Source organism: Mauremys mutica, chromosome 19 (genome assembly GCF_020497125.1).
Source record: "Mauremys mutica isolate MM-2020 ecotype Southern chromosome 19, ASM2049712v1, whole genome shotgun sequence".
NCBI lineage: Eukaryota > Metazoa > Chordata > Testudines > Geoemydidae > Mauremys > Mauremys mutica.
Window position 1 is genome coordinate 14,183,693 of NC_059090.1, and position 25,334 is coordinate 14,209,026.

General features: G+C 43.7%; 1 protein-coding gene across 2 annotated transcripts; it reads right to left on the minus strand.

Moving 5' to 3' along the window:
- Positions 1-4,170: 4,170 nt before the first annotated feature.
- PSPH (phosphoserine phosphatase) lies at positions 4,171-25,259 on the minus strand. Of its 2 annotated transcripts, XM_044993695.1 has the most exons (7): positions 25,150-25,259; positions 24,209-24,317; positions 11,538-11,696; positions 10,385-10,519; positions 8,091-8,236; positions 6,358-6,506; positions 4,171-4,365 (listed from the first exon to the last, which is right to left on the minus strand). In XM_044993695.1, the coding sequence occupies exons 2-7, from the start codon at positions 24,298-24,300 to the stop codon at positions 4,255-4,257; spliced, it is 792 nt and encodes a 263-aa protein (XP_044849630.1). In that variant the 5' UTR covers positions 24,301-24,317; positions 25,150-25,259; the 3' UTR covers positions 4,171-4,254. The 2 variants fall into 2 exon arrangements, with proteins under 2 accessions (XP_044849630.1, XP_044849631.1); XM_044993696.1 differs by lacking the exons at positions 24,209-24,317; positions 25,150-25,259 and adding an exon at positions 20,353-20,506.
- Between the last annotated feature and the right edge of the window lie 75 nt (positions 25,260-25,334).

The window sequence follows — 25,334 nt, forward strand, 5'->3', positions numbered from 1 at the left end:
TCTCCATATAAGGTGCAAGGATCCATGGTGCCAGATCCAGTTACAGGATCAGGACCCATGTTATTTTGCAGGGTATGGCTTCAAATCATCCATGCTGATTTATCAAGTGTATTCTTTTTGTGTGCAGCTTATTTTTGCTTTTAATTATTGAACACATTCATTGCTTGGGAGAGTGAGGGATGAGTAATGCCGGTTTGAGCCTGGCGCTGCAAGCGTTAACATTCTGCTGATACCTCAGTCTTGACCCCTTGAGCTGCATCATCCTTGTTTCATTCTATTGCCAGGCCTCTCTTGAGTAGAGCTACTTAATTATGCCGGATTGTTGGATGGCTTTGCAGTGCTAGACAGTGGAGACTAGGCTGAATCTTGCATGCTAGCCTGTAATTTCCATCCCCTGTACTCCGGTGCTCCAGGCTAGATGCCTAAACTTACTATTGACCGGCATCAGTATTTTCACCTTGGTCTCCACAGGTGAAAAGCTAATGCACTGACATAGCCATTTTGGCCTAGATAATACAGCATTTGAAAAATGCACATGGATGACACACACATCTTCAGGGGTCCTGGGGGTGCTGAGAGCCATTGAACCAAACTGTAAATCCAGTATATAATGGAAACCACTTCAAGCCCGGGGTGCTGCAGGAACACACACACACACCATACTCCTAGTTCCAGCACCTGTGCACATGTGGTCTTTCAACTTAATAGTTTCCTAACTTTATTATTAATAATTTCCTAACATCGGTATTATTTGTGTGGTGGTAGCATCCAGTGTCTGATTATTCTAGCCACCGTGCAAGCAGAGTGAAAGACGCTTTGTGTGCTCAAGCGCTTACAATCTAAACACACGAGAGAAAGCGTGGGGAAAGGAATATAATGTGCTGGAGCATAGACTGAAGAACAGATTTTTTCATAAGTGAGCAATGGCTTTGCATGATTTTCCTTCCTCTTCTGTGTCAAGCAGGGCATTTCCTTTCCCCCCTGTAACTTCCTCTCTTTTATCCTATTCCTCTCCTGTCAGGGGATTGCCTGCCTACTTACTTTACCCCTTGCACTGTTTCCCAAAACTTTCCTGGGCACTTTTGTGATGGATCTTGTATGCAGTGGGACCGGCCCTTACCTGTGATGTGGAAACTTTCCTCCTGCTGCTGTCTCACTGCCGTACTGCCTTTGATTAGCACTCTGTGCTGTAGAGAGCGAAGAGGTCAGCCAGGAGAAGAGAGCCACCTGCTTACTGAGCTGAACAATAATTCTTGATTCCACCTAGGAAGAGGTGTGGCTTGGTGTTTGCCAGGGCTCGGCTGCAGAGGCGGCGGCTCGGACGCAGCAAGGATATTGTGCCTCTTCATCCTCCAGGAGAGGGATCCATGCCGAGGGTACGTCGGAGCCAGCGACGGTGGTGCCAGGAGGCCTTGGCGGCACCGGCGATCCGGTGCCGAGGGAGCGCGCCTTGAAGACTAACTAGCGCTCGGCGCCGAGAGCGGAGGAGCAAAAGCTGCCTCCCTCAGGAGCTGTTTAAAACGAAAGCCCCACTCCCCTTTGTTCACGGATTAAAGGCCTCACAAATGCGGCACTTATCTGTGAGGTAAGGTCCCTCGAGGCACTTAGGAGAAGATCTCTTGTCGGCAGCGGTTTGCGGCCGGCCGAGCATTAGAAAACTCTGTGGACCGGGCATCGGACCCGGCACCGGGTGAGGGGAAGGGGATAAACCCCAAACCCCTGTAAAATAAATACACTACACTATTCTACAAACAAACAAAGTTAACTACAACTATAAACAGAACGAGAGAAAACTATGAGTAGCTAGGGAAGTGGAGGTCAGCTAAGCTGCGCTCCACTGTTCCAACGGCCGTCACGGGCGGAAAGAAGGAACTGAGGAGCGGACGGGCCGGCTGGGGTATATATCCTGCGCTATAGCGGCGCCACTCCAGGGGGCGCCCAGCCGGCCCGCCGGAGTTGCTAGGGTAAAAATCTTCCGAAGAGCCGTGCACGCGCGGCGCGCACACCTAACTGGAATGCATAGGAGCAATCATTCGAAGAAGAACGGTTTTCTTACCTTTTCAAAACAATCACACCTGAAGAACCCCTGTGAAATATCAGGTCCAATCCACGCTTCCATTTTCCACTCACAATCACAGTGACGGGCGTGGAGAAGAATTTCAGAGGTACACTGAGGCCTCAGTTGTACAAACCGTTCTCCATATGCTTAAATTAACGCATTGACTTCAGTCAGACTACTCATGCTTAAAGTTAAGTATGCGTACAACTGTTTGCAGAGTCAGGGCCTGAGTGAGTGCCAGAGCTGCCGTATTGGACGTTAGATTTTTGTCATGATATCTTAACAAAAAGTTCTCTCATGCCTGGAAACTCTACAGCTGCATCTTAGAGGAGAGCAGGAAAACACCCTGAATAACAGCAAGAGCAAGAGCTTTCTTTCACCCTATTCAAACGCTCCTACCCAAACAAAAGACTTATTGTACATGAGCTGTTCTTGGAACTTGCTGAGATTTCCTTCAAGATGAATTTAAAAGAGAATATTTTTTGTAGGCCACTGAAGAGTCTTGTAGTAAACAGCCTGCTGTCATGCCCATTGCTAGAGTACAGATGCAGATTTATTAAGCAGAGCAGATGTTGCCCTCTGAGTCAGCCCTCACTAATAAAGGTCTGTTTGGAACCATCTTTTCACAGAAATCAATCAGCTTGTTGGGTTTAGCTGCTCCTTGGTGTTAATCAACTAAACCTTGCTAAAGAACCAACTTGAAAGGAGTCACCAAAAAACCCAAATTTTTGGTGATAGTCTGCTCAGCTTTCCTTGGAGGAAAACCGACGCCCAGATTGTTTTCATGTGGCATTTTGGAATTTTGTACAGAAAGTGACTCACTTATAGCTCAGTGGTTTGGGCATTGGCCTGCTAAACCCAGGGTTGTGCGTTCAATCCTTGAGGGGGCCATTTAGGGAACAGGGTTTTTTAATTTTAAAAAAAAAAACTGTTTGGGGATTTGTCCTGCTTTGAGCAGGGGGTTGGACTAGATGATCTCTGAGGTTCCTTGGAACCCTGATATTCTATGATTACCTCCCCCACCTTGTGTCTCAGGTATATCTTTTATTGAACCAAAGCCCCCACCCTGTGTGTCTAATGTCCTGGGAATGACACAGCTACAACTACGCTGCATACATTTGTGTCTGTCCTTTCTATACCGCTATAAGTGGACATGTGAAATCTGAACTTTTAAAAGAGTTGCCAACAAGCGTTCACGCTGAGCAAGCAATTGCACACTCAGGTGTGACCTCTGAAACTGTCTAGCCAGTGCCCCCAGTTAGTTGTACATCACATAACTAAGTATGGCACACCTCTGCTGGAACTGTGAGCACTGACTGTGCTTTTCAGCAAATAGCAGCGGCTTATTTTTCACATTCCAAAGCAGATTTTCAGCTCAGTGTGGCGTTACTCACCGTTTTCCACAAGGCAAACACACGCACATCAAAAACATGGCACCAGATTCTCCACCCTGAAGTGGTTCCTTTGCACCACTCAGGCCAGCTGAGAATTCCCTCAGCGGGAGGACTTCTCAACTGATGCACAGCCAGCATAGCTGGACCCTGTGCCAGCTGCTCTACCTACCCACGCCAGTATTTGGGGGCGTGGGGGTTGGGAGAGTGAGGAGGCAAAGTAACTGATTGGCCAGTTCTCAGCTGGCATGTGATCTATAAGGGACCATAGCCAGATGGTGTTCTAGTTAATGTAGGTCAGGTGGCAGCCAGGGAGCAAATGCCTTTCCCTCCCTGTCATGCGCCAAGCAAATCTGACCCTTCTGCGGGAGAGTAAGGTGCTACTCAAGCTGAATGAAGGTAGCAGAATGGGGCCCTTAGTGATTTAAAGAAACATACATTATAAAGTAATCACAGACTATTAATTTATTAACTTGCCAATAAATTCTTAACATGGGTCTTCAGTTGTGATAGGCCAGTGAATGAATCCATTGACTTTTCCACCTTGGAAAAGATTATCGGATAAAAGGTAGCCATTGCCCCATAAGAATTCTGATTAGCAAATGTTTGGGTAATATATGGGAATGGGACCACTTGCAATGTGAACTGCAGGTACAAGAGGGAACATCTTGGGAAGTTATCTGGAAGCATCAAAGTCAAACAAAAAAATTCAGTACACAGTTGTGCAAACAAAAATATGTTTAATTGCATTGTATATATTGAGCTACTATAATTGTTAATAAAAATACTATGTTACTGTATAACTTATCTTTCTTCCAGTTCTTTAAGCAGTTCATCAAAGTGAGTAATGTACCATTTGGCTTTCTCCTTTACTTGTTTCCTGATTACATTTCCTCCAAATCCAATGAAGCAATCCTAGCAAAACAGAAACAAATAGGCTTGTATATTAAGCTTTCCACTCATGAAATGGGGATTTTCAGTGTAAATATGTTCAATTTTTTTAAAAAGAATGAGTTTATCCTCAAACTGTAGCAAAAACCCCTCACCAAAAAAAAAAATTAAAAAAAATTGCCTTTCTGTGTTTGTTGCTAGGATGGATTTCATTAAAGGCTTGATTTTGCACCCATGAAGTCAATGCGAACTTTGCCATGGGAGCAGGGTCATTTTTTAATACCTCGTGACATTGAGATTGTTCACATCTGAGACTTTACTGAAAAATCTGAGGACGATTCCTGTGACTTATGCTGCTACTGTACCTTGAACTCCTAACGGTCCATTAGGAGTTCACAGGCGAATGTTTATGCCCAATATCACAATTATACCTCTGCTATTTATTTTAACTCCACTCACCTCAAGGGACAGATACCAAATGCAATCATTAACCAATCTTGGCTCAAATCATTAACCAAGAACCATCATCATTTCTAGAGCCTAGACAATCTAGATCAATGAAAATGCAACATTTAAATGTTCACTTCTTGCTGTTTCATGAGATATTTAAGGCATTAAACAAATATTAATCTGGAATCGCAGTGCATGCACTTGCTGCCAAGATATGCACAGTTAGCATTCAAAATAATAGAATCACACAAGCACTGGCGCTTGAAACTAGCATCAGGCATGTTCCTTATACTGCAGTGCTGATTTTATGGTACTTGCAGAGCACATCCCAGGCCCACATTAAGGTACATGCTTCCTGATTCTGACAGAGCAAGAGCATTAGTATTCTAGCAAGGTACTTGACTATAATGGTAGGTTGCACGTTACATCCACACCTACTGTAAAAAGGCACTTTTTAAAATGTTTTTTAGGTTGTGTTTTTAATTCTTTTTTAAATTATTCCCAGTTCTGTGAGAGCTGCCATGTTTGGGGAGGGGGTGTCAGGTGTCTGCTCCATCCCTATGAGAAATTATCTCTGGTGCAAGAAAGGATTTTGGTACCCATCCCTCCAACCCGTCAAACTAGCACTCTTGCTCTGCTAGTATCAGGCAGCATGTGCACCAGAAGGGTGCAGGAGCGTGCTTCCTAAGCACCATAAATCAGTGGCCCAGGTTGGGATCCTGGCACTTGATGGAATCTATGTAGAAGCATCATGATACTAACAGTAATAGCAGGAATCCTAGTGCTACATTGACAAAAGTGTGTGTGTGTGTGTGTGTGTGTGTGCGCGTGCAAGCAATGCCTTTTAAAAAGGTAAACAATACCAAAGAAAAGATTGCAAATCTGGAGGTGCTGGCCACAGTCTAAAAGGCAGGTTGAGTGCTGAACAATATTGTCCAGACCAGCTGGAAGGCATTAGTGGGCTGCTTAGTGGCACTGGAGGGTTTTCAGGAGATTTCTGAGGGAGTGTGCTTGGCTGGCTTCCAAGTCTGTTCCAAGTGCAACGTGAAAAAAGGCAAGGAGCCAAAGGGAGCAGTCAGAAGAGAAGCCAGGGTGGGCTACAGGAAGAGTGATGAGTGTAAGGTAATAACAGGATTATGATGTTTCTTTTCAGGTTCTCATATTAGGGGCTGGAGAGGCAGGGAGGTGATGATCTCAGCTGCAGGTGTGGGTGTTTGCTCAAATGGCACAAAGAAGAGAGAGACACAATGAGTGTGCGTGTGTGACCCAGACCCAGAATGAAAGAAGTACATGACTGAATGGTGATCCCACTGCCTGTTGACATCGGGAAGTGAATGCCCATCAGTACATCCCCTTCTTGGTGTCAGGCAGGAAATCTGATCTCTGGCACAGCCTTTGCTGCCGCAAATAGCCCACAAGATACTGCTTCAGAATAGATTGAAAGGCATTAACGATCCCCCTTAAATACTGTATAACAGTCAACAGATGGTGTCTTGACATTGCTTTATATATATAAATATAAGAAAGCATGTGTTTAAAGGGGAAATCCAGTTCTTGGATACTCACAGCAGGGGGACATGCCTCCATGTCTGTAGCTCCATCTCCAATCATAACTACCTTCTTAAAGCGAAACTGTTCCTTCAGATGACTGATAACCTTTCCTTTTCCACCCGATTCAGCTGTTGGTTGTGACTCATCAAACCCTGCATATTCTCCTAAAAACATATGGGGAGGAGGAGTTAGATGCTTGGGCAGCATGTGCAATTGCTTCAGTGGGTTGCAGAGAATCACGAGTACCTAGGAAAGACACCAATGAACTTCTTGAAAATCAAGAGGGATTTTTACATCGTTCATGGCCTTTTCATTAGGAAATAACTAATTAGGGCCCAATCCCGAAGGCTTTACATGCATAAAGCCCCCACTGAATTAATTGGAAATTAAGCATGCATTAAAAACTGTAGGATTTGCCCTAAATCACTTTGTGGATCTTACAGTGCCACAAAGGTGTGAATATTTCCACAATGTTCAATGCTGAGAAAAGGCAAAAAATTCCACAAATTCACAGATGCATTGGGCCAGGTTCTACCCTTGGTTACACTGTGTAATTCAGAAGTGACCCCATTAAAATCAGTGGCATAAGTAAGAATAATGAGCCCCAGCGAGCCCCATTCTATTCAGTTACACTGGTGTAAAATCCAGAGCTACTCCACTGAAGTCAAGTCCATTAGAGTCAATAGTTACTCTGGATTTACCCCAAAGTCACTGAAAGCAGAAACTAAAATAACTGAAACTGTGTTATTATTAATGAAACAGTCTTTAACCTTGACTTGAAATCTTATCAAACCCATAGCAAGAATGTAAAAGAACGTGACTTTCCTACGCCTCCGCTGCCGTGCAAAGGAGTGCCAACATTGGCTGCTTTTCCCTAGTACAGCCCATAGTTAAAAAAAAAAATTGATCTTTTATTCTAGACACACAATAGACTGAACCAACTAGCATTATTAGTAGGGTATTTCCCATGCTTGTTTCTTTACCCTAGCGGGTTATGTTATCTCAGAGGAAACAATGGCTTCCAAAGAACATTTGGTATGGCTAGAAATTGTTTCAATTGGATTTGTTTTGTTTGGAGCAGAGAGGGGAGTTCTGGGAGAAGAAGGAGTTTGGGGGAAGGGACGGGGAGATGACTTAGTGCTGGAGAAAGTTGCCAGCCTGACAGCCCAGCAGTCTGCAGTTTTCCGTCCACAGAACAGCGCACTCCCCAGAGTTTGATTGGCAGATGTCAGGAGAGAGAAAAAGAAGAGGGGCTCGCAATTTCTTTGCCTGGTGCTGTGACCGAACTGGCACTGAGACGATGCAGGCTGGATGGTTCTGGCAGAACATGGATTGTGGCTGTAAAGTCACTACTGGAACCCACGCTTCATTTTCTGTCTTACGTCCTGTGACTTTTAACATGCTTTTATGTCACCAAACTGCCTTAACCCTGACCTCTTCTAGGGGCGCCTGGGCAGTTCAGTTTCCATGCTGCTCTCCGTGGCCTCTCTGCTAAGATGGCCAACAAGGGACAATCAGTGCCACTTGTAGTGATGGTCTTTATAACGTGGACGCTCAATCACAAGAAACGGGACTGAGAACCATCAACCTCAGTTCAGAGAAGCCATTCATAGAAGCAACATGATCATATTTCAGTGTGTTGATTTTCCATTAAGTTCTTAAGCCACTGTAGCCCACGATCCTACTTCAGCCTGAAGTGAAATAGTGACCGTCGGTGAGTAGAAAAAAGAGCTACAATCACATCTTACCATTAAAGTAAAACTTCAGCCTATTGGCAAACACGTTTGCTGCTGGAATGTTCACCTGTAAAGCGACATGCTCCACAATGCTCTGAAACCCTCCGGATATTAAGAAGACTTGGATGCCTCGCTGATGAAGCCTGCTTACCAGCTCCCTTATAGGAAAAGAAAACACAACAACCAGCCCTGAATATCTAGTAAGATCAAGAAATAATAGAGAGGGAAGGAGGAATCCCACCTATATTGTTCATTAACAAAGCTGACCACAATTTGCATTATCCTTGTTTAGTCAGGAATTGGGTTTCAATACCATACTTTAGTGCAGCCTTACACTTTCCCTTCTTCCTTTGCAGGCTCGTGTAGCGTTTGTATGAAAGGAGCTATAACGAATCTGTATTATTGAGACAGACTGGCAATTAGTTGCTCAGAAATTAGTGGATCAGGGAACTGATTTTCTTGACATCCAGGTCAATTTTCTTCACATTCAGGTCAATCCCAGTGAACAAATGAGAACTGATCCAGCCCAGAAATTCTCCTGAATGGGGGGATAAGACCATCAAAAAAATCCACCATATGCGAGCAATATAGGCGGTTGAGTCCATAGCACCAAGCCGCACAGAGAATGTGCTTAAAGTTATTGTTTCTTTCTTTTATACCTTTGTAACTAGCTAAGTAATAAGAATACACCTAAATTCTTGGAGGATAGGCCTTTGCAGACAGGCTTGAATATCTATATCCTAACAGTTATCTAAAGCATAAGCTGGTCTTTTGGATTCACTGACCCTGAGCTTATGCTGAAATAAATTTGTTAGTCTCTAAGGTGCCACAAGTACTCCTGTTCTTTTGACCCTGAGCTGTATCTCTTGCTGGATAGTTCGTAGGAAACATTGGACAGCAACAGCCTTCCTGTAGAAAAAGGCAATAGCTACAGAAAAGGAATCACCAAAAGCTGTATTGGAGACAAAAGAATTTCACTCCCAGTCCCTGAAGACAACGGGAGTTGAGCATTGGCCTGCTAAACCCAGGGTTGTGAGTTCAATCCGAGAGGGGGCCATTTAGGAATCTGGGGCAAAAATCTGGGTGGGGATTGGTCCTGCTTTGAGCAGGGGGTTGGAGTAGATGACCTCCTGAGGTCCCTTCCAACCCTGATATTCTATGATTTCTAAAAGAAGGCATTCAGCTCCTGGCAGGATCTGGCCCTAAAACAAAAAAAGCAGCAAAAGCAAAGCAGCAGAGGTGGTAGCAAGAGCGGAAGTGCTAGAACACAGGATTAAAATACAGGATTAAAGCAGCGGAGCTGTGTGAACAGGAAAGGGGAGGGAAAAAAGGAAGAGGGCGAGTGTAAATAAAGAGAAGAGAATCACGTGATTCCAAACAAAGACACAATGTGCTGTTTGTGTTCTTGCTGCCCCTGGAGAGAGAACAAATCTGTGTTTCGGTTCAAGGAGAAAACACAGATGCAATATCTTCTCACAACACGGTTCAGTATTAGAGCCTGCTAGGAGGGCAGTTTTCTAATAAGAGCCTTTTTTCAGTCACTTACTGCTTTTGGGTAGAAAATACCTGTTAGGCTGAAATGAGTTGAGCTTACTCTGAGCCCCAATTTCTTTAAAACTTTGTTTGTGACTTTAGTAATGAATTGATAGCCTTGAAGAACGGACCCCTCTAGATGGGCCCAGTCCTGGGAGTTGAATGCCCCCAGCACTTCACAGGGTCACAGTCTATATCTCCAGAACATACACACCTAGGCCAACAGCACTGCAATCGAAGGGCCACACCCCGGACCTCGAAAGACCACTTCTAAAGGTGACGGGATAGAGCATTGTCCATAACCATTCAGTCCTTGGCCTGTGTGCTGAGACTGCCAACGAGGATGCCCCTTAGCACCAACCGAGATGGTGCTTGCTTTGATGTGGACACTTGTCCGCAGAAATGGACTCATCCCACTGTAACATCCCGATTTGAACATCACATACCATGTAAAAGTCAAGCCAGAAAACATTCTGGGCTAGAACCCCAGATGGTGTAACTCCACTGACTGGGGGAGGGATAGCTCAGTGGTTTGAGCATTGGCCTGCTAAACCCAGGGTTGTGAGCTCAATCCTTGAGGGGGCCATTTAGGGATTTGGGGCAAAAATCAGTCTGGGGATTGGTCCTGCTTTGAGCAGGGGGCTGGACTAGATGATCTTCTGAGTTCCCTTCCAACCCTAGTAATCTATGATTTCACACAGCTATGCTGATTTACACCAACTGAGCATCTGGCCTTCTGTGGCTTTGGAAGGCTCACTTGAAACACATCTTACCTTATGCCTGGTGTGAGCTGAGGAGGATGTTCTGAAATTAGTTTTTGCACTTGCTCCCAGGAGGGACGTATAAGTCCTAGTCGTGCCGTTAAAGCAGCTTTGAATGTCACGGAGCCTCCCATAGCTCTCCGTGTCCTAAATTGAGATCCAAACAAATCCATGCAAATCAGTGACACTCGACAGGAGATGGTTTGTCACAAAGACTTTTAACTGAAGAGGGATTATTCATAAGTGCCATTAGTTCTAGGCTCTGTTGTGTGCACATTCTGAAAAGGTATGAGCTGAGAAATGTGCATGATACTTAGGAACTGCTGCCAGATTTCAAATCCCCCTCCAAAAATGTTGTGGCGGTTCAGATCCACCTCTAGTTACAACGGAGCAAAGAGGCAGAGCACTCTAACATGGCAGGTTGAAGTTACCTGACCAGTATTACTGGGCAAAATACAGGAGATGGGCAGCAAAGACCTTTACAAAGTGGTGGAGTTGAACTGATGATTGATGACTACTTGTTGGCAACTCATTAAGTCTGAGGTTTGCGAGATATTTATTTCCAGCTTCCACAAACAGACACTTTCCCCAAGCTCAGTGGAAGAGGATCATTGATACTTCTCAAGAGAAATGCTGTGATTTAGGAGGACCATGAGGCAAAGCAGATAGGTAGCTCTGACATCATGCTGTACCTGAGCATGGCTGACCCAGCTGACAACATCTTTATTTTATTTCTCCATATTGGACCAGCATTCCTTAAGTAAGGGCCTGATTCTGCTCCCTATTAAGTTAATGGGAGTTTGGCTATTGGCACCAATGGGGGCAAGATCAGGCTTCAGAATGGCCCAAGATGTATTTTCTTTCCCTCACAAAACAGAGGGACCAAGCTGTGCTACTGTTTTGCAAAGTTTAACTAAAAGCCCCTTAACAAAGTAGGGGCCTGGTGTGCATTGGACAGATTTGAATGAACGTTGGCTCAGGCCCCATATATCCACAATTCCAACCGGTAAGTTATTCCAGTATTCACTGATGCTATTTATTATTACTCTGATCCTCTTTAACCTATTCATCCCTGATGTAATTCCACTGGCCAGGGATGAAGCTGAGCCATTATTACTATTGATTGCTATTGACTGTTAAATAAATAACCAAACTGTGTACATACATTTCTGCCACAGCATCCCCAACTCCACAGAACTTCGCCAGCTCGTCAATTCCTTCTTCCCTGATGACTGTACTATCCACATCAAAGCACACTGCATCGGCATTGCGGAAGATTTCCTTCAGCTCCAAGAGGGAGGCCATCCTTCTGGGAAGCTTCCTGCTGCAAGAGAAGAGAAGTTCTTTCTGCCGCTCATTGCACTGCACTCTGTGTTGAGCCATCTAAGAAACTGATCTGTCATCTGCCAGCTAGTGCTGAATGCAGCCGTAGAGCCAGCCCTTATTAATGAGCGTGGGCAGCGGTGAAGACCTGGCTCAGTTGCTGATTTGCTCTCTGTGCCTGCTGATGATCAGGCTGAGTTCAAAGCTGGCGTTGGGCAGTGGAGATTTGGCTCAGCTGTTGATTCGCTCTTTGCAGGGGCTGCTCCAATGGGGCTCAAGCTTATAGTTTTGACATTTAATGCAACAACTCTCTGAATCCAGCTCTCCTGCAGGGATTGTGACACTAAATTCCAGCTCACCCTCTCAGGTCTAAGGGAACAAGACTTCTCCCCACAAGGACTTGTAGAAGGACATAGGATCAGACCCCTGGTCCATCTAAGCCTGTGCCAAATGCTCCAGGGGATGATGCAAGAAATCACATAAAGGACAGTTAGGGATTAATCTGCCAGAGGTGAAGTTTCTGCGTAAGCCCAGCAGACAGTAAACATAAATCTTTTATAAATCCTACTATGCTCCTGGTCTCAGGGAACTTGACCCAGCACATCAAGACATCAATCCCAATGTCATGAAACCACAACCTTTTCCCCGGAGGACTATGTTTAAAAATTAGAAACTGAAAGTGTCACTCAACTGGACAGTCAGGATGCATAATGACTGCTGAAATACACTAGCTTTCCCTTTCTTTTGTCTCTGTTCACTTGACTGTGTTGGGCACAGTTAATTCAGCAGATCAGAAACAGGATTTACAGGTGGGTATTAAACAGCATAAGAATACTTTCCTGCTATCACACTAATCGCCTTGTGCTTGTTCTCTTTATAGGCAAGGTGTAATTCCATATTTAGCCATCGGTTTGTATTTGGGAGAAATACTCAGTGCTACAGCTTTATACCTACCCCGTATCCCACATGGTATTGTTTGGCTGGTTTGTTTGGGGGTTGATTTGTTTTCTAATCACCTATACTTTCTACTATATATCCCTGTATGTGATTAACCTGAATCTTCCCTGTTCTTCCTGGGTGAAGGGAAAATGCCTTGCCATCTGGTGTCATGTCACACAGCTTCCTCTTTTCTTTTCATCACACTAAACCATATGCAGATTTGTTTGCCTCTTGTGTATTCATCTATAATTTGATGGCAAGACGTCCTACAGCTCCTTACAGAGGACCTGGCTGATTCCCACAGAGAACATATTTCTTGTCCTTTTAAAACACACTTCTTACACTTGGGCTCCTCACTGTTGCCAGTGGAGATGGGGCCCTGATCATCACACACCCAGCTCTGTAAGGGCACCTTTAAGGTAAAAGATGTTTTGATTTTGTAAGAAAGTGCTTGGCTCTGGGAATGGTTAAAACAGCTGCCAGTGGGTGCAGTGGGGTAAGTGTTTTAATTTTTCCAGGATAGTCACCCCACCTCGGCCCAATATATATCAGAAAAGTCACTGTCAACTTCTTCACCACCTTGCCTGCAAATATACCTGCTTGTGGCATGATCCTGGTAAATGTCACAAGTTAAGAAGGATTGAACTGATTTGGTATTTGGATGGGAGACCTCTAGAGACAGTGTGTGGTAGGACTGATAGCAACTGAGAGACAGCATTGCTGAATAGTTAGAGCAGGGGACTAGGAGTCAGGAAACCTTAGTCCTATTATTATTTCCCATGCTGCCAATGCACCTCTGTGTGACATTTGATACATCTCTTCACCTTTCTGTGTCTCAGGGCTTGCCTACAGAGTTCGTGCACGGCAAGCGGGGGTGTAAATCCACAGTGCACTAGTGTGCTGCACACTAACTGGCTGTGTGGACCCTGCCGCCACACACTAAAAGTTCCATAGTGTGCTTTGACCTATTGCTGTTTTAAACACTCTGTATAGAAATGGCCTCAGTTCCCCAGTCTATGAAATGGGGATAATACTATTTGCCCCCCTATAGGTAGGCTATACATAGTTGAGATGTTTAGAAGGAAAGCTGCTATTTAAGATCCTGAAGTTCTCACTCATTTATTACTCAGTCCTCTCTCGGACAAAACTCCCAGGAGAGTGATACGAATTTTATCTAAGGACTCATTAAAAACCAAGTAAGAACTTAGGGCCAAATTCAGCAGTCCTTAATTGAGCAACACTTCCGTTGACTTTAACAGGCTCATCGTGCTCTAGATCCACATTATTATACTTTACCATTAGTATAACCACAGTACCTAGGAAACCGAGTCAGCAACCAGGACCCCACTTTGCTAGGACTCCAACTCAGAAATAAAAGCCTCTGATGAAACATAAAGAATGAGGTCCTGCTCACTTATCCGTCCCAAGACCTCTGCCATGTGAAAGGGGCATTAAGCCCAGTCATGTGGCAGAATTCCCATTTGAGTATTTGCATCCATCCTAGCTACATTCCCAATGCGTTTTCAATTGGTTGAGTTATTCTTCACTTCCTGTCCTAAACAGTAGCCTTCTTACAGAGCTCTGACTGACCATGTCTCCATGGCTGTGTGTGTAAACTGTTATCTCATGTATTGGCATTTGTCTGAGTGAGATTCCTTGGAGCTGGGTCCTTGTGTTTTGTAAAACCCCATGCATGTTTATGGCACTCTGCCCTGCCAGCGGATGAAATGGCTGTATATACCCTGTGGAAAGAGCTTTGAGATCCTTTGGGATGAAAGGATCTTTGAACAATTATTGTAATAACTGAAAACGTATGTACTACACACATAGTCATCAAAGAGACTGACTGGGTCTTGTAAATGCTCGTGTAGTACACAACTAACCGAATAAATAGGAATGTTCCTGTGCTTCATTATGAGACAGAAGACAACAGCCAAACATGCTACCTCGAACAGGTGGAATAAAGCCTGTGGCTGAGAACAGGTAACCCCTTATTTGTAAATGCCCCTCTGTATTTAGCAGGACGCTATCAGCACTGGGCATGAAATATCACCACGCGAGGCAGAGACAAAGATTTAACTGGCAAAAAACACCTATTAAAAATAAAACTCTACTAAGGCACCTGTGAAATAGCAGTATGTGCTACATATAGTCTATCTATCTGCTTTAGGGTTTTGTGTGGCACGCTCCACAAGAACCAGATTGTGACTTAGGGATGTAAGGAGCCCCCTTACCCTCCTGCACTTATCTGTCCCACAGGTAGGAGTGTGAGGGCTCTGGGGAGAGCCGGTGCTGCAGGGCTGCTATGCCCCTCCCATGCAGGTGGGTAGGTAGGGCAGAGGGAGTGGACAGAGCTCTGGCACAGCTGAGCCCGTGTGGAGGGCGAGTAACCTGTGCTAAGAAAATGGCTGGTGCAGCCAACTTCTCTCAGGGCACTAGGGAGACGCAGGGACTGGTCTCTGACTCTGGGGTAATGCAGCTACTCACTGCCCCTCACTCAAGGCAGATTGTAAACTTCAATCTGCCCCGAGCACTTAGCCTATAAGCTCTCTGGAGCAGGAACATCATCATGTAGTTTTCTGTGATGCACCACATACACTTCTGCAATTGGATAAAGAACACATAATACGATAATATTACATGATCATGGCATGCAAAAGAAACTTAGTGCTACAACATAGCTATAGGAATAAAACCTAAACCTCCCTGCAATACCTACAGGTTGGTACTAAGCTACAGTTTCACAGTGGGTGGGTATGTGACTGAATTCCAGGTTTATATTGCATCAGCCTTAACTTGAAATTGACTTCATATCTGCCTGGTCATGCCGTTACTGGAATTTTTTGCTTTGACTTTGGGGCGGAGTTGGAAAACCATGTGTTGTGACGTGATTGAGCAATGGAATTGAAAAGAGTGTGTACTGACAGTTTTGGGATAGCATGCTGTTAAAATCCAGTCTCCAGAAAAATTATGAAGTCCATCAAGAATTCAACCCTGGATATAGTTACTGGTTTTAAAGTTTACCCTACTGGACAAACATGTTGCATCAGAGTGGCATTACATTTGTGTCATGATGTCCCAGGGCTGAGCCATCCTTATGCAAAGTTATCATGTTGCATCGTGAGAACATGAGGTTGCATTGCAATATCACACCATGATGCAATATCATCCTGTGACAATACAGCATTACCATGTGATAATGCAGTGTCAGCCTGAAATATATTTCAGGATATTCCTCCTCAAAATCTGATCTATCCTGTGAAAACTGGGATAGGCAGAAACCCTAATCATGGGCACCAACTGGATTCTGCCTCTCCCTGGGATCAGCGCTTCCAGTTTGCTCCCTTTCCTGGACATTCCTTGCTGTGACGTAGCCATTGCTGCTGACTTTGATGGACTGGGATATAGGATGGAGAGAAAAAACATGGATGCCAGCTGTGAAGCCAGCACTGAGACCAACACTTTCTTCTCTTTATTACATGCAGTGACTCTTTGGAAAGTACTTTAAGGCCATGCTTTGTGGAAGGAAATGCTTAGGTGGTATGATCTTGATCCCCGAGAAGAATCCGGGGTTGATGTGTAAAAAAGAGAAGATGTTTCTAATCTCCTTTGGCCTACAATCTGCAAAATCTCTGGAAAATCATCCCACCACACACTACAGGTAGGATTTCGAGTCACGGACTAACTGTTGGGGCATTTTGGGCTGCTGATCAAAAAGGTGGTGATGGAGGATTTGTGGGGTGGGGCAGCTGGTGCAGAGCATGCCTGGAGTAGGGAGGCTGATGCTACTGCAGTGAGGGGCTCTTAAGTAGGTATAGCCAATGCTGCTGGAGTTGGTGAGGGTTGATACACCTCAGGTGAAGTGGGGTTCATCCTCTTTTGTCCTCCATGCCTGCACAGCTCAAGGAGCTCTAGGGTTAGGAAGAATCATTCCAAGGGGCTACAGAACCAGTTTCACAGAATCTTGAAGCCATTTCCCTAGCCCTGGAATTGAAAGTAACAGGGGAGCGGGTAGAGCACCGAGCTGTCCCGTGACTGGTACTGGACAATAGGCAGTGGGGCAGGGCAGAGGGAGCAGTGGGCCCTCCTGACCCAGTGGGCCCTCCTGACCCAGTGATTTTGCCACACCAGCCAAGCACCCCCGGGGACCCACTTCTGGGTCATGACCCACCCATTAAGAACCTCTTCAAAGAGAACGCAAACACACGGAAGGGGGGAGGGGAGACACTGGAGGAAGTAGACAGAGGTTGTCTCTAATCTGACTTTTCTCCAGCGCTGAGAGCAATGCCCTGAACCTTTCTCTCTGGCGGTGCCTCAAATGAGGTGGAGTACAGCAGTTAAGAGCACAGCCTACCCAAGGAAGGAGTTGTTAGGTTATTCACAAGACCTGGACATTGCGCAGACGTATAGTGTACAAGATCTCAAAAAGAGTGGAAGGAGAACTGAAAACTTTGTCAAACTTCCAAGTAGAAGAGAATCAGGAACTATCACATGTCTGGCTTTACTCCAGAGACCCATGGTTATGTAATCTTCTAAGACTGACAAAGATCAGTTGCATTGAGAAAAAGAGAATCTACTAGCATAGATGCACTGAGGTTTATGCAGTATAGACAGAAAAGGATGAATTCCCACAACTAAGATCAGTTAGGCCTATCTCCATGTGAAAGATGCAGGTAAATCAAATTGGAAAAGCCTGCCTCTTTCTAGCACAGCAACTCCTCACTTAAGGTCGTCCCAGTTAACATTGTTACACCGCTGATCAATTCGAGAAGATGATCGTTTAAAGTTGTGCAATGCTCCCTTATAACGTGGTTTGGCAGCCGCCTGCTTTGCCCACTACTTGCAGAAAGAGCAGCCCGTTGGAGCAAGCTGGTGGGGGCTTGGAACCAGAGTGCACTGGCAGCCCCCCTATCAGCTCCCCTAAGTTCCCTGTGCGGCAGCCGCCCAGCAGGCGATAATATCAATTGCCTGGCAGTTCAGCTGTCCCTCCGCCCCCTGCAGTGTGCTGCTCCTACCCTCTGCTTTGGAACTGCTCCCAGGAGCCTCCTGCTTGCTGGGTGGGAGGGAGAAGAGTGCTAATGTCAGGGTGTCCCCCTCCCCCAGCTCATATACCCCATCTCCACAGAGCTGGGGGGGGACACACGACAGGGCTCAGAACGGAGGGAGCTTACTTGCATCATCTGCTGTCTCAACTTGCTGATCTACAATACTTAAAAAGGCATGTACTTAGAGTGGGGTCAGCACACTTAAAGGGGCAATGCACGTTTCTCTCTCACACACACACACACAGCATAGCTCTCTGTCTCTCCCTCTGTGTCTCACACACACACACATAGTGCATGTCTCTGTCTCTGTCTCTTTCTGTCTCTGTCTCTCTCTCTCACACACACACACATACATATACGGGAAGGGACAGCACGTGGGGCTCTTCAGCAACAATTCAGCGGTGGGTCCCTTGGTCCCTCTCAGAGACTGGCTCGGTGCCTCTTTGGCTGGCAAAAAAAAATTCCCTGGAACTTAACCCCCCTATTTAGATTAATTCTTATGGGGAAATTGGATTCACTTAACATCATTTCGCTTAAAGTAGCATTTTTCAGGAACATCACTTCAACGTGAAGCGAGGAGTTACTGCATTTGACTTCTGGAAGGAAGGCTAGACTTCTGACTCTGTCATTTCAACTTTGGAAAGGTTCCACGCAGCAAGCATTCATACAAGTCTAAGTGAATGGAAGAAAATGGACAAAAAGGTGAAAGAAGAAAATGGGAAAGAGAAGCCAGGGGAAAAGGAGAGATCAGAGAAGAGAAGAAAGGTTCAGAGAATCAGAAAGAAGAGCAAAGTAGAACAGTTGGGGGAAAGGAAAGATAACGATGAAGAAAAAAGAGGAACAAAGAAGGCAGCTTTCAGAGTGGTAGCCGTGTTAGTCTGTATCAGCAAAAGCAACGAGGAGTCCTTGTGGCAACTTAGAGACTAACAAATTTATTTGGCCATAAGCTTTCACAGTGGCAAGGAAAGGAAAGTCGATCTTTCCACAACCCTCTGGATTTGCCAGGACACTCAGAAGAAGCACTGGCACTTCCACAGTTTACAGACGAGTTCTGTTACATAACCTAGCATTGATGGAGCCAATGGATTAGGACTAGCAGTTATGCAGTGCCAAATACTGTTGTTTACAGAAAACAATTGAAATATTTCCAGTTTTCTGATCCTTTGAGGAAGAATGTTTTGTACATGGTGAAAAGCAAAACATCTGATAAATAATACTTCAAGAGGAAAAAGGGAATGATGTTTAGAAGCCATGTGGTTTTCTGGCTGCGTTTATTTCTATCCTGATGCAACTAGGCATTGATTTGACTAGTGAGATCGGAAAATCAACATCCCAATCTCACTTCACTTGTTATCATACGTTAGTTTTCAGAAGTGCTACCCATCCCCATCCACATTGTCACTTTTTGTTGCATTTGCACTTGTTGCCATAAAAAAAATGAAGATCAACTCAACCTTAGTGAAATAGTTACCAACAGTACCTCCTGAAACAGATCATTAGGGCTGTGGTGCACTTCACAAACAGTATCTGGTGCTTCCCACTTTCCCACCCCCCTTCCTCTTCAGTGAAACTGTAAACGCCTTATCAATAGTAATGGATTGCACAAGAGGCCTGATTTTGATCTCACTTACACTGGGTTAACCCTCGTGTAATATCAATTACTTCGAAAGAGTTACTCCTTGTTTGCACCTGTGTATGTGAGAACAGAATCAATCCTGAGATATTACTATATTCCCTTGGCAGAACTAAACCCTGGTTTGTGGCACAGGTGTGAAATTAACTCTTACTGTACTACATTGTTTCTAGTGAACTAAAGAGAAATGAGAGTCACGAGTAATTGGTTCTAGTCTCAACTCTGCTACGTGGGGTTTGGTCCAACTCCCACTGAAGTTAATGGGAGTCTTTCCATTGACTTCAACTGGTGCTAGATTGGGCTGCATGTTAGGATGAGGCAAATTACTTAATCTCTCTGTGCCTCAATTCCCCTATCTGTAAAATGGGAATACAAATACCTACCTCACAAGGTTGTTGTGAGGCTTAATGTACAATGCTAGAAAAGCACTTTGAGCTCTTCAGATGAAAGGAGCCTTATTTGAGCAAATTATTATGAGTAGTAATTACATTAAAAGACCAAATAATAGTCCTTGGGAGTTTTTGGTGCACTAGTATCATTGAGCCTGCTTCAACTTGTTGATTTTCAGTTCAGCTTTAAAGGAAGCAATGTAAATAAGTATTTGCATTTGGAATCAACAGATGGGTTACTTGCAACTGTCAGTTGACATTTGACAGCAATGCATAGGAGTAAATTGCTTTAAATACTTTATAAAAAATCGATGAGGAAAAGGCAAAGGAGACCAAATGATATAGCCATAAACATAGGACCCCTCCAGCTTTTTGGGTAGTGCTTTCATCTGGCAAAGTGATGATGATTCCCCTCTATAGGATTGCATCATTCATTTATGCTCCTGTTGCAAAACCGGCACCTCACTGTCACTGCATCTGGTGTGAGAACACAATCATACCAACAACAACAAGAAATACCCAGAGGGGTCTGAAAACTAAATCCATCACATACTGTCTGTGCTAGAAAACAAATTAGGAGCAAGATGGATATGAGCTTTCAGAGAGACATCCCCTTCTAAACAGAGAAAAACACCAGTCCTGGTGACTTACAGTATTGTACTGCCCGTGGCTGCTGTTGCTGCTGCTGCTGCTGGAAACCTTCTGGCTGTGCAGGAAAAGAAATGATCAGCTGGGACCTTTGCTCATATATATACAAAGGCACGCACTGATCAGGAAGAAAGGTGCATTTTCTAAATAGCTCTGTATAATCTGCTGAGTAAGCACGGCTACTTTTTTTTTTTTAATTGTTACATGCATGAAACTAGAGATGTTCAGCTGTTTGCTGACAGGCTTAGGAAAGCGAGGTGCAATCCTTCCCCCTTTGGAGGAGGAGCCCCTATAGCCCAGCCCTGCTAGCTCCCTGGTTGGCTAAGGATGTACCGGCACTGGCACAGAAAGCATTGCAAGGAGAGGTGGAGGGGTTGCTCGTTTAATGTATGTCACTATGGGCTGCGCTGCAGAAATTTATAAGGGTTCTGAAGCCTCAGCAAAATGAACCAAAAGAGCTTGGCACAAAACCACAAAGAGGTGGGTGTAGGGATGTTAGGTGCCGAGGTCCAGGGTTACTGCCCCTGGTAATGCAGAGTAATCCCCCAAGGAATATGATTACAAAGGCTGTCCCCTGAACTAAGGATAACTCAGTGTTTATATTTGTAACAGAAGAATTCTTAGTCAGTGGAGCTAAGCTGATTTACACCAGCTGAGGATCTGACTCCTTAAATTGTCCAGCTTGGAGTTGAGGAATGTCTCCATTCTCACCTGAATTGAGAGACACATGGTACCAAAGACACATAAGAAGTATTGGTCTATTTGAAGATTAATGTAGACCCCTTCTAGGCTGGGGCTTTTACTAAATTAGCTTGGCCCGTTCAAGCACGGTTCAGATGAACTTGCTTTAAACAGGGTTTGACAGTCCAATGTAGACATCTCTGATACATATTACACATGAATATGGAAACATAGGAAGGAATTGTGAGGTACCTGTGGAGATTTGGGGACAGATCCTCAGCTGATGTAAACTGATGTAGCTCCGTTGGGATCTGCCCTATTGTGCCAAGTCTTCTTTAAGCCAAATCTGCCAGTGATTATTTTCCTGAATAGAAAAGCTAGATCCGGAGGATTTCTAGACCTTCTCATTTTTAAAAAGGGATGTGTTTTAGTGAAGAACTGAAATCAATGGGATTACTCACAATCTTAAAGTTAAGCACACGCCTAGGTACTTTGCTGTATCAAAACTAGAAGGCTCCTCAGCATCTTGCAGGATCAAGCCTCAACCTTAACACCAATATAAAGTTGGAGTAGCTCTATTTAAATCAGTGTGATCACTCCAAATTTACACTATTTTAAACAAATGTAGAAGATAGCGTATGGTCTTTTATATTGGCACTCCTGTGGATTTTCGATTAGGGGATGAAATTAAAGTGTTTTCCAAAATTAAAGGGTGGATTTCTTTTTATGAATAATCTGGATTGTTAGTAGAGCTGTGTGGAAACTGGAATTTCCATTTATGGGAAATTGCATGATTTAAAAATTGGTTTTTGTTCTGAATTGGAAAGAAAATTGAATTTCTAAATTTCCTGCAAAATGACATTTTCAACAAATATTGATTCTGGTCACTGTACATATTTTGTTTAGCTAAAATTTAAACATTTTATTTCTATTTTAACTTTTTAAAATGCTATATTATAGTGTATAATGTAATCTAAAATACATTTTGAAATAAAGTTGTTTTTTAAATGAAAAATCAAAATGTTCCATTCAGATAAGGTTGAAATGCTTCATTTTGAAGCGGGGGGGGGGGGTGTTAATTAAATTTTGCCAAAATTGACACGTTCCAGCAGAATGTTTCAATTTGGATTAATCAATATTTTCCAGTGGTAAAATATTCCATCAGAAAATTTTTGACTAGCTCCAGGAAGCCAACAACAACAACAAAAATCTCTCCTTTTAAGTTGGTTATATTCAAAGGTAGGGAAGCTGTTGTGGCTGATATAGCTCCATTTATTCGCTTCTTGATGGGGCAGTCTTGTGACTGGCATCCTTCTGAAAAGATTGTCAAAAGCCAGTCACATTTCATGCATCAGCTGTTTTGCAATTCTGGCAACCTTATTCCTCCAATTTATGTGGATTAGTTAAAGTCACAAGCTTTATCCGTGCCTCCTTCTATGTCATCCTTGTTGTTTCAAATATTAACAATATTTAAATAATCAGTGGTCAGTATGAGCATCTATGTGTAGCTTCTTGTGTCAGAGTACTCCAATGCCAGGACCCCCTATTGGAGTGACACTGACATATCTAATGTCTAGTCTGATCCTGTTTATTAGTTTTATCTTTGTCAGGACATTGTGTTTTTAAACAGGCTTAGAAACAGTTTATTTTAACATGGGTTAATCACAGTTTGATGCTGGACAAATTGGATGAGATAAATGATTCCTACCCAAAAACCCAATGGGGGTTTTGCCTGAGTAAGGACTGCATAATTTGGCCAACAGAATTCTTATTGAATACTTCAAATAGAAATATCCCACCTTTGGTTTCAATAGATTTAGATGGGTTTAATAGACAGGTTTTCATCCGTTTAAACATTATAGGGAAGTTCTTCAGTTGATGTAAATTGTCACTGCACCACTGACTTCAATGGACAATTTACTCCAGCAAGTATCTGCCCTTATATTTTGATCGTATATTAAAAATTAAATGCACAACAGTTCAACAACTGAAATGAAAATGAGCTATAAATGGACAGGTTTGCACTTCTCCCTAAAAGACTGTGGCAAAATGGGAGTTCAACTGCCCTAAAAATATAAAAGTACTCTGAAACAGCAGCCCTCAAATGTGTGGTCCGAGGAGGAAGCACAGAGACTTGTGGCTTAGATTTTCATTGGGGCCTAGTGGAGTTAGGCACCCCCAATTCCCTTGAAAATCAATGTGAATTGGACACTAACTCCTTGAGGCTCCTGAGAAAACCCCATTTGGTGAGAAGTGTAGATACTGACTTAAACTAAGGGCTGTCGGATTTCTTTTGAAGTTGGCTTTTCTTTCTGATAAAACACATCAAAACTCTAACTAAAACAAAAAAGTGACGATGTTTTTTTCCTGCACTAAATCAAAGCTCCCTGTCTGAAATAGCTCCTGAGTGTTTGAACACTCTAGGCACCAGGGCTGGGGCAGGGCCAAACCAGAATGCCTTACAGATGGCTTCAGCCATGACTTGGATTCATATGGACACTGACCCCTTTTTATCTATATTGGCAATACAACTGCCCCCTTTCCAGGGACCATCAAAGGAAAAGATCATAGACCTGGAAATTGCGTAATATGAAGGATAGTTAGTGTGTGTGTGTGTGTATGCATATGTGTGCACATGTATGTGTGTGTTTGACTATATTGCCCTCTATTGGCTGGTTGCATTCTACATGCTACAGCTAGAGGCTAGGCCTGCTAATCATCATTAATCAAAGGTGCATGTCAAAATGTTTGGGTGTGATGCTTGGACTGTGGAATTCTTTGGTGGAGAGTATCAGAGATATGTGGAAGATTCAGGAGTGTGGAGTCTCCTATCATAGAATATCAGGCTTGGAAGGGACTGGTGGTCATATACTTCCTCCCCCAACTAAATCCCCAAATTGCCCCCTTAAAGATTAAACTTACAACCCTGGGTTCAGCAAGCCAAGTCTCAAACTACTGAGCTATCCTTTGCAGGCTATATGGGGACAGAGATCCCAAAAGCCATGTGTGCAGTCTTTCTCCGGGCCTGTAGCTAGACACACACGAAGTAGACAAACAATTAAAATTAGAATTCCAGGGGTCCCCTCTAACAGTACATTTTGAGATACCAAGTGCAATTTCCTGCATTTTAGAATATTTAATTTAAAAAAAGATTAATGCAATGATAAAGAAAGCTTACCTGGTATTTTTTATTTGGGGTTCCTCACTAGAATAACTTGCCAGCAGCTCAGCAAAACCACAGAGGTCCAAACATGCTGATATATTTCCCATTGATGCTCACACACCAACTGCATAAAAAAGTCAAAAAGTCAGTAACCCAAGCAGGCTGTCACCTTCCATCTGCATAGAAACTCTTGGGCTCCCATACCTATCTCTATCATTCACAACCTGGTCTCCCAAAACTCCGTTATCCTCCTCTCTCACCAGTAAGTACTGGCCAGGTATAATTGTTAAATTGGTTTCAAAATACCCCACTGAGGACATTCAGTCTTGCCAGCTCTCCTGATTTTCTCGCAAGTACGCAAGTCTCACAATATGTGTTGTTTTTCTTAAAGCCCCCGCTCCTGAAGTCCTGTGATTACCTGAGAATTTCAACTTTCATCTAAAACAAGCAAGTTTGAGCCTTCATAGTTACAGAGAATATCTTGAAAAAGGGAACCGTAAAGGTTCAGAATTCAAGGCAAATAAAAAGAAAAACTCTAATTTTATTATTTTTGAAATCTCAGGATTTTCAAGCAGATCACATTTTTTTGGAGCCTGACTCATGATTTTTGAACATTGGGGACTGGCAATACTGGACATTTGTTTATTACTCTGAGCAGAACATCAAGTAGCAGTGGGAGCAAAGAAGGCGGTTTGAAATATTGCGTTTATCTGTTATTAATTGAGCTAATTTAAATATTAATCCACTATTTAAAAAAAAAAACTTGGCGAATTTCAAACTCAGGCGAGTTTGTGATTTTAGTAACTGGGGGATTGTCATTGCTAACTACATAATATACCCATTAATGACCTAGAGGCACGTTCATTATTTGAATTGCATACGAATAGCTAAAACTGTGAGAAGCTAGTTTGTGCATATTAATGAAGTCATTCATATAATGAGAGTCGCATTCGTACATGACTAGGCATGGGTGTACCGTAGTAAGATTTTACATATTAATAAGATCTGGCGTATATTCATAAAAAGATGCGCACGTGATTAAGATGATTTGCATATTAACGGCTTCCAACGGCCGCGAGAGCCCCCGAGGGGGGCGGGCCCGGGGAACGAACGACAAGGGAGCTGGCCCAATGGTACTGCC

Coding starts and splice junctions, on each gene's coding strand:
- PSPH (XM_044993695.1), bottom strand. CDS start 24,300: ATGGGAAATATATCAGCATGTTTGGACCTCTGTGGTTTTGCTGAGCTG. Junction 6,507..8,090: donor GCTGAAGTTTTACTTTAATG/GTAAGATGTGAT, acceptor ATATGTTTTTAG/GAGAATATGCAGGGTTTGAT. Junction 4,366..6,357: donor TGGAGGCATGTCCCCCTGCT/GTGAGTATCCAA, acceptor CTGTTTTGCTAG/GATTGCTTCATTGGATTTGG.